This window comes from Gigantopelta aegis, chromosome 3 (assembly GCF_016097555.1).
Source record: "Gigantopelta aegis isolate Gae_Host chromosome 3, Gae_host_genome, whole genome shotgun sequence".
NCBI classification, from domain to species: domain Eukaryota; kingdom Metazoa; phylum Mollusca; class Gastropoda; order Neomphalida; family Peltospiridae; genus Gigantopelta; species Gigantopelta aegis.
Window position 1 is genome coordinate 84,906,017 of NC_054701.1, and position 16,401 is coordinate 84,922,417.

A 16,401-nucleotide genomic window follows, 5' to 3' on the forward strand; every position below is an offset into this window, starting at 1 on the left:
ACTTGGTACGTTTTCACCAAGATCGGCGTGCAGTCAACTTGGGGTTACTCATGAACTTGTTGCAAAGAATCAGTACCCATACCAGCGCCTCGTTCGTATGTTGTGCAGGGCCCTCTCCTCTATCGGTGGTCCGGCGGACGGTGAGGAATTGGCGTTGTGCCCTGTCAGAGCCCTGCACCAGTACATCGAGAGGACCAGATCTTTTCGACAACATCGCAAAAGACTTTTCCTTTCCTGTAACCAGAGTCGGTTGAGGGACCTTACCAAGAACACGGTGGCCACCTGGATCCGGTCTTCTATCCTGACCGCCTATCAGAAGGAGGGTTTACCTGCTCCGTCTGCTTCTAAATCCGCATGAAACTCCGTGCCTTGGCTGCCACGATGTCCCTGCACTGCAACACCCACCATTCAGCACATTATCACTGGTTGGTTTCTGGGCTACGGACTCCATCTTCGCCAACTATTATCTGAGGGATGTCACCACAGAAGACGTTGAGGGGTTCCATCATCTGGGTCCGGTTGTTGCTGCACAGACTCTGTTGAATACAAGCCGTCCTCGTCGCCGTTGATGTCTGTCTGATTCTGGGCTGCATACCGAGATGTGCCATCGAATAGACAGATGAGGATTGCTTAGACTTTTGTTCTTTTGCACCGTTCACGTACTGGTGCCGGAACTTTTGTCTCGATAACCTTTACCCTGCACTGCATGTGGTTATTGGTTGTCGTTATTGAACTAACAGATCTTTGGTGTACTAGACAGAAAACACTCGGGGGTCTTGTTTTGTTCAATGTTCTGACGGATGCACCTCATTAGGTTGTCGCTTGTTATTGAAAAACTATAACACTTCAATACGTGAGGGTTACCTAACACCTGCATCCCTGGTGGCTACGTCTTCCCACCCTGTCAGAACCAGCATGAGATGTGGCTTCCGCCTCCTGGTCCATGTGTTCTAGGAGCCGTACCTGCCACTGCTGACGGATGCCACCATTCTGGTTGTTGTTACTAACATCACCTGCATTGGTCTGTGACGGGCATCCCTAGGATGAGGGCTTACCAAGGTTGGCCTTATTCTTCCACTAGTCAGCCTCTTTCCGGTTGGGGAGTTATCACAAGCATCTACGGATCTCGGCACCCACCACCATCTGTTGAATGCTGCACTTGTTTGAGGACAGGTAATGTCTATAGAAATGGAGAAAAACTGAGTGTTTTTCTCTTTTAATAGATACATTACCTGTCCTCAAGATTATCCCGCCCGGGCCTCCCCGCTTCCTGTTCTCCGTGCGATGCGCTCAGGGAAAAAGAAGGAAGTTACAGTCATGTGACCGGAACTAGAGAGCAGTATGCAGTAGAAGAATTTAGGCCATCCCATTGGCTGTTGGGATGTTCGGACCAGACCACTTGCGTGGAAAGGAGTGTTTAACTGAGGTGTTAACTATGCATGCCTTGTCTTTGCCATCTGTGTGAAAGTGCATATAAAAGATTCCTTGCTGCTAATGAAAGATGTAATAGGTTATCTGTGTCAAAATTATTAAATGTTTAACATCTAATACGGTAGTCAAAACAAACTAAATACCCTTAAATGTCCAAAATTGTGAAAAACTTTTCGTAATTGCCATTTTCTAGCTATTGATGTTAAAAGCGTGCTGGCTTTTGTGATACAAAGATTCCTTCTTTTCATTGTATTAATTATTCTGAATATTGAAGACTATGTTCCTGACATATAGCTGTTAATGAATTTAGTTTTTTTGTGATTTCAGGAGAGCAAAATACGGGTCACGTTGTTAACCAGGAGTACCACGTACCGCAACATCCTGAATGCAAATGAGGTATGGTGTTTCACCTTCGTAACATCTGGTATATTTTCATTTTGCATGCTCACCATAAAACAAATCTATTCATGCATTTAGTTATATTAACTCGTTTAATGAAATGACTAGTCTCTTGTAAACATGTGTTAAATGAAACATAGTGTCCAGTTTCCAACCTTGAGCTGTGCTTGTTCTTTTCCACAGCTTGTAGCTGCCTTAAAAACTGTTGGAGAATTTCAAGTGATCAATGTAGATTTTAATAGGTGAGTTCTCGTATCTTTCACAAGTCATGTGTAATTATAGGGCTCTGTAGTTAACAGCCACTCGGGTGGAATTTCCAGATATCTCTATCGGTTTTCTACAATATTGTTTGGGTGGGATTTAGCTCAGTCTGTAGAGTGCTCACCCAGGGTGCTAAGAGTTATTGGATTGAACCTCCTCTGTTGCCTGTTAGGATTTTTCCCATCCCAACCATATATATATGTGTCAAATGTTTTCTTTAACGACACCATTAGAGCACATTGATATCATCAGATATTGCATGTCAAACATATGGGTCATTCCATCCCAACCAGTGCACCACAACTGGTATGTCAAAAGATGTGGTATGTGCTGTCCTGTCTAGTAAAGTGCATATAAAAGATCCCTTCATACTAATGAAAAAAAGGTAGCAGGTTTCCTCTGAAGTCTGACGGAATTACCAACTGCTTGATATTCAATAGCCTTGATTAACAAAGCAGTGTGCAGCTCTAGTGGTGTTGATAAGCAAGACAAACTTAAACTACGATTGTAGGATTAGGATCATCTGTTGGTTTCTGAAGACATGATTTTAAGTAGGTTGGACTGACTGATGAGAGAAAGAAAGAAGAGTGACTTTGAATTGAAAATGTTAACAACACCGTTTTGTCTTTCAGAGATATTTCATTTAAAGATCAACTCAAGGTATTTATTCTTTGCTAGAATTTATTGGTTATACTAAAATGTCCAGATTTTTAAATCTCGGTTCCAAAGTGTAATCCCAGAATATTTAGTGCGTCAGTACATCTATAACTAATATTTGGAAGTATCATAAATTTTATCCACTGTGCTGAAGGAAGATAACTATTATTTGCAAAAAAGGGAGATAATAATGCAAATATAGATTTCATGATGATTGCCAGCTCTTTTGATCCTGGGTCTATATTCTAAGAGTTTTATCCCCACATCTTGAAATATTGGAAGTATTGTTATTTAAAACAGTAGTATAGTTATATTTTCTGATTGAAAGTGCTAATAATGTGATTTCATTATGTTCTTCAGATCTCCCACAACAGTGATATTCTGATTGGTATCCACGGAGCTGGCCTCACCCATATGCTCTTCCAGCCAGACTGGGCCGTCATCATGGAAATGTGAGTACAAGGGTCTGTGCTTATCAAACTGCAAAATCCAGACTCAAGATTTTAACCAGTGATCTGAACAGGGCTTGATTCTAAACTTTAAAACGCGTTTTAAGAGTAGAATTAACCTCAGTTATAGACTGAGCTAAATCGCACCCCTTTATCCATCTATTAAAAAAAGGAAAGGAAAGTTACTATGAGGAAGGGTGGGATGTAGCCCAGTGGTAAAGCACTCACCTGATGTGTGGTCGGTCTGGGATCAATCCCCATCAGTGTGGTCACTGGGTTATTTCATGTTCTAGCCAGTGCCCTACGACTGACATATCAAAGGCTGTGCTATCCTGTCTGTGGGATGATGTATATAAAAGATCCCTTGCTACTAATGGATAAATATAGCAGGTTTCCTCACTAGGATTATGTCAAAATTAACAAATGTTTGACATCCAGTAGCTGATGATTTATAAATCAATGTGCTCTACTGGTGTTGTTAAACCAAACAAACTTTAACTGATACCATTTATTTAATTTTCTGATTCAAAGGCATTGAGAAATATTTCCGTCATTTTGACCATTAGCTTGCTTAAATTTGGGCAAATCCATTATATTTCTGGTTGTCCTGGTGCTCGTAGTAATGTAAAATTACTTTTGTGCAAACAGGAAAAAGTGCAAACCTTGGAAACTAAGTGCCAAATTTACGAAGCCTGTTTTTCTTAAATGCAGATGTTTGACATTGTAAATGCATGTTAGACTTAAACAAGTTTTGTCAATTTGGCCATAAAGTCTGCAGCTTTAATCATTTGAATATTTTTCAGTTACAACTGTGAAGATTCAGGCTGCTATTTTGATCTTTCAAGACTTCGTGGTTTGAAGTACATGACTTGGGAGAGAAAAGACAAAATGGTTCAAGAAGACGAGGTATTTTGATACTGAACTTAAAATAATAATGAATCTCTTTACTTCTTTCACGTAAACTGTAATCCAAAATGGCAGCATCCATCATCGTAGTTTGATTGATAAAGATTTTCACTGGTTTATTTGCATTTGTTTCAAGTTATGGGGCAGGACGTAGCCCAGTGGTGAAGTGCTTGCTTGATGTGTGCTCAGTCTCCGATCCATCCCCGTGGTCCACTGGGCTATTTCTCATTCCAGCCAATGCACCGAGACATGTATATCAAAGGCTATGGTATATGCTATTCTGTCTGTGGATGGTGCATATAAAAGATCCCTTGCTGCTAATGGAAAAATGTTGCGGGTTTCCTCTGATGACTACGAGTCAGAATAACCAAATGTTTGGCATCCAATAGCTGATGATTAATTAATGAATGTGCTCTAGTGGTGTTGTTAAACAAAACAAACTTTAATTTTACTCCTTTCACGTAAACTGTAATCCAGAATGGCAGCTTCCATCATCATAGTTTGATTGATAAACATTTTCACTTTTCACTGGAAACAATTTTGGTATATTTTCAAATATCTTTATGTAAATTTTCAACTGGTAAAGTAATGGGAGTTTTATTGTGTTTTAGAACAGATATTTATTTTGGGAAATAAGTAATTTGAGATTTTTATGAATATATAGAGGATATTTAATGTTTTTTCTCAAATATGATTTATATCTCGAGTGAAGTTTGCAATCTTGTGTGACGAGAATGATACGATTACAAACTTCACTTGATGAGATATAAATCATATTTGAGAAAAAATATGAAATTTTCCATTTATTATATAACTTTTGGCAATTTACCTTTATTTTTAAAATGCCACCAGCAAAATAGTTACAGCTTTCTTACAGTGACGATAACACTTTCTACAGTGATGATAACACATTTTAGAGTGAAGTAGTGAAATTTTCACTCGAAAATGTGTTATCGTTACTGAGTGACTGATAACACTTATTTCACTGATATTTTAAGATATACTCTTCAAAAGAAGAAACGCAAAACCACATTGTCGTAACATTTGGAGAATTAATTTAATTATTGAATGGTGAGTCCGATAATTACCAAATGTTGCAGGATTGTTCACAATTCACTCTAGTCCATTGTGAGTAAGTGATAGGACACACCACCAAGGTCAAGGTCATCTGGAGTCAGTACCGGGTGTGGCCTCCGCGTGTGTTGACAACTGCCTGGCACCGCCTGCCCATTGAAGCAACCAGAGTACGGATGACGTCCCGGGGGATGGTGGCCCCCTCGGCCTGCAAGGCTGCTGCCAGCTCGGGCAGGGTCTGGGGCTGTGGTTGTCGCTGTCGGAGGCGTCGGTCCAACTCGTCCCATAGATGCTCAATTGGGTTCAAATCCGGTGATATCGATGGCCAAGGAAGGACATTAATGTTGTTGTTCTGTAGGAAAGCCGTTGTGAGACGTGCTGTGTGAGGCCTGGCGTTGTCATGTTGGAACACTGCGTTGGCGTTGGCCATAACTGGAACGATGTGTGGCCGGAGGATCTGGTCAATGTAGCCCTGTGCATTCAGGTTGCCCTGCACGTGGACCAGGTCAGTTCTGCCAGTGTGTGAGATGGCTGCCCACACCATGACACTACCCCCGCCGAATCTGTCCACTTCCTGCACGCAGTTTGCCGCATAACGTTCACCACAACGCCTATACACGCGACATCTTCCATCATGACGTCGGAGCAGAAATCGGGACTCGTCACTGAACCACACCTGTCTCCATCGCAGTTGAGGCCATTGTCGATGAATCTGGCACCACTGCAGTCGGAGTCGACGGTGTTGTGGTGTTAAGATGACACCTCGAACTGGACGTCTGGCACGAATTCCTACCTCACGTAGGCGGTTCCGTACGGTCTGGTCGGATATCCTGCGCAAACCTGGTATTGCTGCGGCTGTGGAGGTGGCAGTAGTCAATCGTTCCCGAAGGTGGCGTACCCGGATGTAGCGGTCCTGCCCGGGGGTAGTGACCCGTGGTCGACCGGATCTAGGGAGGTCACGTGTTGATCCATGTTGCTGGTAACGGTCCCACAGTCTGGAGATGGTGCTTGGGGACACATGGAATGCCCTGGCAACGGCCGTTCTGGATTCGCCTGCGTCTAGTCGGCCGATGGCATTGTTTCTCTGCGGTTCACTGAGACGTGGCATGTCCTGGATTGTCAACTGTCGGCCAGATACAGAGGCCAGGCAAGCGAACACCCTGCACTTTTATACTGTCGGTGTTCATGTTGCACGTGCAGACAACGCACGTGCAGGGTGACGTGGTTTGCACGTGGCTGCGTTTTTGCGAATATTCACATTTTGGAACTTTATTGTACAGTAGCTGCGTTTTATCGAATGTAACCGTGGGAATGTGTTTGGGACATGCAATGACCTTATATTCACAAAGCATGAACCGGTAGGAAACATAAAATCGGAGTTATAACCCATTTGTACCCTTTTGCGTTTCTTTTTTTGAAGAGTATATTTCACTAAATGTTATATAATAAAGATCTATATCTATACAGAATTTTATTATTATTTTTATTTTTTTCTCACAGGGACATCACCCAACACTTGGAGCCCACGCTAAATTTACAAACTATTCATTTGACCGTGACGAGTTTCTAAGACTTGTATTCAAGGCAGCAGATCATGTGCGGACTCATCCAAAATTTATTGCAGATCGAAAAAGAGTAAAAAATCGGAAAAAACCCATTAATGATGAACTTTGATGAATATATGAAATATAGGTGCATTTGTAGCTAGTCGTGAATACATACATATTGAGCAGCTGTTGTTACATTTATTTTATATTTATTTTATATTTTGCTTTTATATTGGGATGTGTAATAAATAAATGTTTAAAGGTATTGGATCCTTGCAGGATATTTTGATAAAATGTCATTGGTTATTGGTTAAAATATTCGTTTGTTTTGTATGCGACTGTGTAAATGTATTTGTAAGTGCATATAATGGTTGACAAATTTGTCTGGCATTCTCCAACTCAAAACATTAAAAACATTTGTTAGAAATGAGTAAAGGCATATTCAGGTGGTCAGTCAGTTCTAAATATTTGATTGGTAAAAATTGGAATGAAAACTTAGTAGTGTTCATTGTGAAAATCCTGGAGTCATTGAATTTGCAAATGTCATTTATAGGTGGGTACTGGAGGATTGTGAAAATGAAAACTGGTGGGACCCCCCCCCCCCAATATCCACTTTAACTGTTGTATTGCTACTTGATATGGAATCTTTTTAAACCACATTGAATTACTTACGGTATCTCCCAAGTTATTTGTAAACTTTTTAAACCACATTGAATTACTTACGTATCTCCCAAGTTTTTGAATTAAACCACATTGAATTACTTACGGTCTCCCAAGTTATTTGTAAACTTTTTTAAACCACATTGAATTACTTACGTATCTCCCAAGTTATTTGTAAACTTTCTCCCAAGTTATTTGTAAACTTTTTAAACCACATTGAATTACTTACGTATCTCCCAAGTTATTTGTAAACTTTTTAAACCACATTGAATTACTTACGTATCTCCCAAGTTATTTGTAAACTTTTTAAACCACATTGAATTACTTACGGTATCTCCCAAGTTATTTGTAAACTTTTTTTGAATTATATTTTTTTAAATCCTGCCCTCTTTATGTTTTCTCCTTTGACTTCCATCTCATTTCTTCCCAATCTGGCAGCTTCTCCTATCTTTGAACTTCTTTCGCTGTCCACCTCCACATCCCAGTTCTTGTCTATCCAACTGCAACATGTGCTTGTCTTTTGAGGCCATCCGTGCCACACACCTGTCATTTCCCATCAGCTTTTAGTTGTGGGCTTAGTGTGACCACTGCAGAGAGTGTTCAGTAGTTATTTCTGGCATTGTTAAGAGGCACGTGTAACCACCTACTCTATTTCCCTACTACCAGCGGTTATTCATTAGTGCCATGGGTCAGACCAGCTTTATTAGCCGCAGCGGACGAGGATGCTAGGTGGGTTCAGGGAAGTACATAGAGATTTCACCCATGGATATTTGCAAACTTGACAAAAATATTTCTAGACATTGTGTCTAAATTAGACAGGCTATTAGTCACGATGTTTGTTTGAAACTAGAAAATACAGATCTGATTTGGAATACTGATCTGCGTATTCTACAACTTTGGAAAATACTTGATTCTGATTGGTCATCTACCTCAACATAGGTGTTAAATTTACGATAACCACTTCTGATTTAATTAAGCCGTTTTATTTGTGTAGGAATACAGGGCTTCTAGAATTTTTATAAAATCCACTAGCCATGGGATCAGTGATTTTAAAAATGTACTAGCCATGATTAAAAATTCACTAGCCCTACTTTACTTTAAGTTAATACAATTTTACTAAATTATAGTAATAATCAGATATGTCACCTAAAGAGGGAGATGGAGCTTAAAAACACTAACCAGGGCCATAGCTAGGATTTTGGGGGGGGGGGGGGGGGGGGGGGCAACTGAGTAGTTAATAGTCTAAAACTCCTTAAACAGTCCAGAAGAGAATTTTCTTTAAGTTTCTATAATGCTTTCCGGATTTTTTTCCCTTGCCCCCCCCCCCGCTAGCTAGGCCGTGCTAACATTAGGGGTTGGGGTGGTGGCAGGCTGTTCATATTTACAAAATAAACTTGACTGCAACATTTGACAAATTTGTTTCACTAGCCATCGGGCATGGCAATAGTAGTTATTTACTAGCCCAACACTGAACATCACTAGCCATAGGAGTGGGGCTACCATAATCTGGAAGCCCTGTAGGAATATGAATTTGTATTTACAGGTATGGCTTCCAAATAAAACCATACAGTTGATCTGATACGGAGTACTGTGAAATCAAAAATCTTGCCATTCTATATTTATAGTCTGTATTTTAAGATTGACAATCATTCGACTTGCATTTAATCAAACCATAAAATTTGGTACATGTGTTTGCTAAATGGTACACATTGTATTTGTAATTGGTGAATATACATGTATAAATATATTTTGAAAACAATTTCAACCTCGATTATAGTTTATTGTAAATATCCATATTTATCAGACACTTATCTTATTTACAGGGATGTGAGAACAGAGGTTTTCAAATAGCATATCCTGGATTGGAAAAAACTGGCCAATCACAGCAAAGCTGATGAAATCCAGCCAAGGGAATGTACTATGCACGAATACTACTTGTGATCGCGCGATATTACTATCGATCCGACTCTTGTGCGCGTTGCGGCAGTCTCTGTCAGCCAAAAGGCTTTTCTTTGGTTGTTTTAGACGAAATAGAAAAGCGCGTTTCCGTGTAGCTCTCACATCCCTGTATTTTAAGTTTTAATTTGTTATCTCACTATTTGACATTGTCGTGGAATTTTGAGAACTTATAAGGCAAAAAAGAGAATTAATGTGTCAATGTGATGTTTAATATACAGTATTCAGGGATTATGTATTTTTGTTCTCTTCTTCTGAAGATGAAACTAACAGATTATTGCTGAATACTTTTTTGTTTAGTAAATAATTCAGTGCAATAAAAGTGTTCCAAGTCGTTAATGAAGGTAACATTTTTTCACTATAAAATGTTCAGTTGATGTCAATAGAAATAAACACTTCATTCTTATACATGTAACTTGGATTCCGTTTTCATTTTATACTAGTCCAGTTTTTAGGAAGGAAGGAAGGAAATGTTTTATTTAACGATGTACTCAACACATTTTATTTACGGTTATATGGCGTCAGACATATGGTTATGGACCACAGATATTGAAGGAGGAAACCCGCTGTCGCCACTTCATGGGCTACTATTTTCGACTGGCAGCAAGGGATCTTTTATATGCACCATCCCATAGACAGGATAGCACATACCATGGCCTTTGATGGTGGTGCACTGGCTGGGGATCGATCCCAAACCGAACGTGCATCAAGCAAGCTCTTTACCACTGGGCTATGTCTCGCCCCCCAGTTTTCAAATGCAAGTTTTGCAGATTTTTCATTGTCTGTATGGTATTTCTGTGTTTATTAGTTTGCTGAAAATGTTCAATATTCTCTTTCCAAAACTGATGATATGGTTTCAGCCGATACTTTGAATATATTGTGAATGGGGATCACCATTTTAGATAGTTGTGTAACCCTAAAAATAATGTCCATTCCTAAAATTTCTAAAAATAAATTTTCCATAACCCACTTTCATCTCTGCATATAAACAATTTTATGCTTTTGAATTTAACCTTTTGACAATACAAATAGTGAATAGGACATTAATGTCATTAACACACAACATAGTTACCCAAGATGACGAGTAGTTCAGAACTGCTTGATATATTATTTTGTAAAGGTTATCCCATAATTGATTAAAATCCCCTTGTGTGGTTGATAAAAACTAGTCTTATAAATGTTACCACTGCTTGAAATCGTCCCATTTGTTTCAGACTGATCTCTCATACAACGAGCTTTTATTGTTACAAGTATTGGTAGTGTAATCTTTTTTAAACAGTATCAACAAAAATGTCATGGTAGAACATCTGGGGTAGAAATTGTGAAGCTTATACTTCTAATGCTAGGCTAAGCATATCAACTGTCATGATGGCACTGACTAACTCAATGGTTGCATTGTAATTCCCTTCACTCCAGATAGACAACTGGTGTGCTTGGATAACTAATAGGTCGGCAATAATCCGCTATCAACATTGTTGTAATTTCTCGACTGTGTACATGTGTTATGCACTTTTTGAACATAATTATATAACGTTAGAAACACGGTCATCTGTAATGTAAATAATGACCAAGGTCATCTGTAATGTAAATAATGACCAAGGTAAATAATGACAAAGCTGAAATCTTAGTATGAAACATTTATTAAATAATCTTTTGTATAAAAATGTGAAAGACAATCAAAATATTTGGCAATTACATAGTAAATAAGTACATGAACAATATTACAAATTAAAAAGTATATTTGATAAGGAATACAATAGTACAATAAAAATGAGCATTTTCACCATTAAGTAAGCCAAGCTAATCTGAACATGTAAAAAATCATTCCCATGAAAATACTCTATAATGTTCACATTGGTAATATGAAATAATTATCACAATGGTAATAAAATATAATCTTTAACTCTGTAGTACAGAATCTGTACATACCAGACGTGTATTGCTTATAAACCACAATTGGCTAAAGATTTTACTAGCAAAATACAAGTTCAAATCGGTTACTGTAAAATTGCACAAATATACTCAACAAAATTAATTACAAGCCAGTAGATATTTTCGACACTTCTTTAAATATAGTAAATACAAGAAAACAGCTTCTTCTATTGTAAGGTGTTCTTAAATGATAATTTAGAGTTATCAAAATGACAAGTATCATTGCAAATACAAACCCGTGTACCAAATCCTAACCGAATGCACATTGTTATTTTTTATAAATGCTTGTTAAACCCACCCTGTGGAATTTTTTTTGTGCATTTATCCAGAGTCAAATATTAATGAACAAATGTCATCAAAACTTGCTAAAATAATATAAAGAATTACCAAAAAGTCTACAGGCCATTAATTAATTTTGTTGAGTATACAAAAACTGAGACAGACCAAATTTAATTGCAAACGGGATCATTCCTTGACTGGCCATTTAACATGTTTTTGACAACAGATTTTTTTTAATGAATAAAATTAATATTAATAACATTTTCTCATTTAGAATATCGGTGTCGAAATATAGATCCATAGAGGTGTGTGTACAGGACAAGAGTTTAGGGGGTCGAAATACAGATCCATAGAGGTGTGTGTACAGGACAAGAGTTTAGGGGGTCGAAATACAGATCCATAGAGGTGTGTGTACAGGACAAGAGTTTAGGGGGTCGAAATACAGATCCATAGAGGTGTGTGTACAGGACGAGTTTAGGGGGTCGAAATACAGATCCACAGAGGTGTGTGTACAGGACGAGTTTAGGGGGTCAAAAACCCCTTCCTGCTCATGAAAATTTTCAATTATCTCAAGATTTTTTCATTGGAGCATGACTCGACCCCTCCCCTTCCCCCAATAAACTTCAGTCGCCAGTCTAGATACCAACCACTAAACTTTCTGCACATACCCTGCAATTGGGAGCACATTTATTTTATTTATAAAAATTGTACATAAATAAAGGACAAAAAAGTAAACGTTTTGGTTCCAACAGGCCAGGGCCCATATTTTCGAAGCTATCTTAGTGCTATGAAATCGTAAAACCATCGTAGGCTGTGACGTCACTATGGGGTGTGCTGTAGTGGCATCACTATGGGGTGTGCTGTAGTGACATCACAACCTATGATGGTTTTACGATTTTGTAGCGCTAAGACAGCTTCGAAAATATGGCCCCTGTTGTATATCCAACCCCTGCAATTGCCCATGGTAATCAGCATTGCTGTGGAATTTTTAATTCGCCACGGCACTTTTATGTCTGACTATATTCAGGGTTTATTCAATGGCTTGGTTTTTTTTGCCTTGGACATGTTCTCAATTGCAGGGGTTGTATATCTGTACATCCTAGCAGTAGCTCAAACTGGATTTTATTTCTCATGTCTTAAAATATATATATATATATATTTGGTCAGAAAATTCATTTTGTGTTACTATAAACATTAGGATATCCAGAAATACACTGGATACACAGACCCCTGACATACAAACATCAATATTCTAAGTAACAAAATGTTAATATGTCATGTCATGTCATAGGGTTTTACGTGCACATTCAGAGCAAGCTGCTGTAGCGCACGCCTGTCGTGGGCACAAGAGCTGGCCTTGGCCGGCTCCTTCGTCCATGACAGGAAATGTTAATATACCAGATAGGCTCTTTTATAGACAACCTGACATTAAATTAAGAGCAGACTGCTTTGTATGGCAACTAACATGAACAAAAGTTCCTTTTGTTTAACGACACCACTACAGCACATTGATTTATAAATTAGAGCAGACTGCTTTGTATGGCAACTAACATGAACAAAAGTTTGTTTTGTTTAACGACATCACTAGAGCACATTGATTTATTAATCATCGGCTATTAGATGTCAAACACTTGGTAATTTTTCCATTAGGTCAGGTCATAGGGCTTAACGTGCACATTCTGAGCAAGCTGTTGTAGCACACACCGTTTTTCCATTAGTAGCAAGGGATCGTTTATATGCACCATCCCACAGACAGGACAGCACATACCACAACCATTGATATACCAGTCGTGGTGCACTGGCTGGAATGAGAAATAGCCCAAGGGCCCACCAACAATACTGATAAATGCACATCTAATGGGTGAAACAATGGTGAAAGACAAACAACATGTATAAACACAGTATAAAGTGTGTCAAGGTTGCCAACACAAGTATACAGTAATCTTGTATGACATTCAATGTTCATGCTTAATTTTGAGAAACATGGAAACACTCCTGATCACAAATAATACTAACTGTGGTGAAATCAATAAAGAACTGAAAGATACATTGTTGTTATCAGAATATGGTAAATCAACATTATCCTAGCATTGTTTTGGACAAACTCCACAAGACAGTTTTAAAAATAAGCAATATTTTCACTCTAAAAGCCCAAACCTGGAAGATGCTTTCCAGTCCGTTCATGATAATCTTTGTCTGACCCACAGGTGGCCATTATCCAATATGATTTAGTGAAATAAAAGAATGTGTAGCAGCTGAGTTGGCAAAGCAAGTAAAACTCGAAACTACAAAAGCAGCTGAAACTCTAACTAAGCTGAATAAAACAAATGATTCGAAACACACAATAATTTTTGTTCATTAATGTAAAGTGCTATAAATGTAGTTTTCATAAGTGTATATTTCACAGTATATTGCTCATCATCAGTATATTAATTGAACTTGTTCATTAATATTAGTATGTTTTAAATTCAAGTCCAGTTTTTGCATGTTTTCGTTTTCCATTACAATCCCGAGTTTTGAGTATCCTTTCTCCGATATAAAACTTTGTTTGAAAAAAATTGATGTTGTCCTTATTGGCGTATGTTAAAAAAACCCCACCCTACAACATGTTTAAGTAAAAATAAATGGTTTTGCTTTTATGTCTCTTTTTCTTTTTTTTCTTTTTTTTTCTTTATTAAAATTATGGGGCTACCAATTTTTTCTGAGGGCTACCAGATTTTATAACCTGGTAGCCCAGTGGGCTAACACTGAGAAAAGTTACGGTCAAGGCCTGATGTATCATGTTAACAGTTGGGAAGACAGAAACACATATTTGAAGATGTAAACAGCTCATTTGTGATGTTCTATAACCTATATCTCCTCTTTTCAGTGAACTGTGGGGCAGGAAATTGTTTAGAACAATTAGCGACACACACATAGCCTTTAATGTTAGTAATCAAAATAAGCTATTTCCAAAGTTTGTGAAAAATCAAATGTGAAACAGGCATGCCTTTTTGTCCAATGGACAATTCTAGATGCAGTCTATCATAACCAGTAGACAGCCAGATGGTTCTAATTCAGTTTTGAGGATTGTGTAATGGTACCTTCATTTTGTGTGTGTGTGTGTGTGTGTGTGTGTGTCTGTCTGTGTGTCTGTGTGTCTGTGTGTGCGTGCATGCATGTGTGTAATTATGTAACAACAGGATGGCTTGCATAATTAGTAAAAGCAAAGAAAGAAATTGTTCCTTGAAGTGATTAAGTGGTAAATGCATAAGAAGAAAATACATAATGTACAGAAAAACATATCGGTCAAACCTGATGCAGCAGTGGTCAAAATAAGCCCACAGCTACAGCTAATGGGAAATGGCAGATGTGTGGTGCGAATGACCACAAGAAACAAGCACCTTATGCGGCTGGAGAGATGACTTGATGTAGAGGTGGACAATGTAAAAAGTTGAAAGATAGGAGCCACTATATTGAGAGGAAATGTGAATTCAAAGAAGAGAAAGGAAAATACCCACCACATCTTTTCATAAGAGGTTAGCTTACTGGTCTCAAATCATATATAGCAGAATAAAACAACCTGCAGTTAACAGCCACCTGTCTACAAAAAAAACCTCAAGTAGTTGTTTAACACGTTTCATTCTATTATTGTATTAATGCATGTATATTAATATTTTTATAAATTATTCTTAAGAATAACATTTTATTAAACTATTAATATTTTTTATTAATTATTATTAAAAATGATGTTTTATTAATATTTTTATAAAATATATTATTATTACACTCAGTCCTGCTATTTAGTCTTCCTCGTTACGTTGATCAACTTCAGAGCTGATATGTATGCCCACAATAGCATGGACAACACATGAACTGTGTAAATGGATGCAGTGAGATGAACAGTGAAGTATTGTGTGAGACCCAGGAAGTACATTGTAGCCATGACACAACAACACCTGCACATTTCCACTACTGAGGCCCACTCTCTGAAAATATTAAAACATCTTCTGCAAGAACTGTTAACGTTTTCTTAACTAGGTGTCATAAGTAGAAAATGTCATAAGTAGAATAAAAAGTGCAAATGTAAACAAAAACAATGAAAAAACAGACACCCTAAAACAGACCAGTTCTAAAATTCTAAAATTCAGTGGAACAATAATAAAAAATACCCCAAAAGAGCAACTATAATTGGTGTTTTTGTGTGGGGACACATGCACGTGTGCAACTTGCGTGGCATGCCCTAATTGTTTTAGGCACTGGCAGAGGAGCTACATGTTAAAGTGAGAGAATGCTCCGAAGAACAATTTTGCTTGGATGATAGGGGAGAGCGGGGAGAATTGGGACAAGGGAGAACTGGGACACCCCTAATAATTCTTAACTTTTTCAGCCAATCGGATTCAAAGATATATTTTTCTGCAGACCTTGGCTTCCACCTTGCTACACAGGCGAATGAACATTCTTGGATTTTCTGGGTAAGTATATTGTTATGAATCTGATTTTTGTACATAAAAAGTTCTTTTTCAACATTCATGTTATTGTTTTAGGCTGCCAAAGTAAATTGGCTAAATAAAGTCTAATACATGCATACTGTTGTTTGTAGTCTAAGGGGGTCTGTCTAAGAATACCACATTGTTTATGAACGGCGTTACTACCCAAGCAACCATGTGATGTGTGCACTATGTGCAGGGAGAACTGGGACACATCTCCCCATTTATTGTTTTATGGTGCAAAAAGTTTGTTAATAGTTAACATGCTTTTACAAGTTCATATTTTCTTTATACAACAGGTACAGTCATCATGCCTAGGATATATAAAAGAAAAACAAATGCAGGTCTTATGCCACATGCATGGCTGAGGCAGTGAAAGAT

The 16,401-nt window shown here is 38.1% G+C and overlaps 2 protein-coding genes across 6 annotated transcripts in view; one reads left to right on the forward strand and one right to left on the reverse strand.

Annotated features, from left to right (window-relative positions):
* The window catches only part of LOC121369219 (EGF domain-specific O-linked N-acetylglucosamine transferase-like), a 30,343-nt gene extending 23,238 nt beyond the window's left edge, over positions 1 to 7,105 (forward strand). For all 5 annotated transcript variants that reach the window (XM_041494156.1, XM_041494158.1, XM_041494160.1 and 2 more), the window contains 6 exons: positions 1,759 to 1,827; positions 2,014 to 2,072; positions 2,724 to 2,751; positions 3,109 to 3,200; positions 4,001 to 4,103; positions 6,678 to 7,105. In XM_041494156.1, coding sequence (XP_041350090.1) covers positions 1,759 to 1,827; positions 2,014 to 2,072; positions 2,724 to 2,751; positions 3,109 to 3,200; positions 4,001 to 4,103; positions 6,678 to 6,851 — 525 coding nt within the window. In that variant the 3' untranslated portion in view covers positions 6,852 to 7,105. The remainder of the gene's footprint in view (positions 1 to 1,758; positions 1,828 to 2,013; positions 2,073 to 2,723; positions 2,752 to 3,108; positions 3,201 to 4,000; positions 4,104 to 6,677) is intronic.
* Positions 7,106 to 13,255: 6,150 nt separating this feature from the next.
* Positions 13,256 to 16,401, reverse strand: part of LOC121369220 (alkylglycerol monooxygenase-like) — a 57,636-nt gene continuing 54,490 nt past the window's right edge. The window contains exon 11 of the mRNA XM_041494162.1: positions 13,256 to 15,519. Within this exon, the coding sequence (XP_041350096.1) occupies positions 15,330 to 15,519 (190 nt within the window). The 3' untranslated portion in view covers positions 13,256 to 15,329. The remainder of the gene's footprint in view (positions 15,520 to 16,401) is intronic.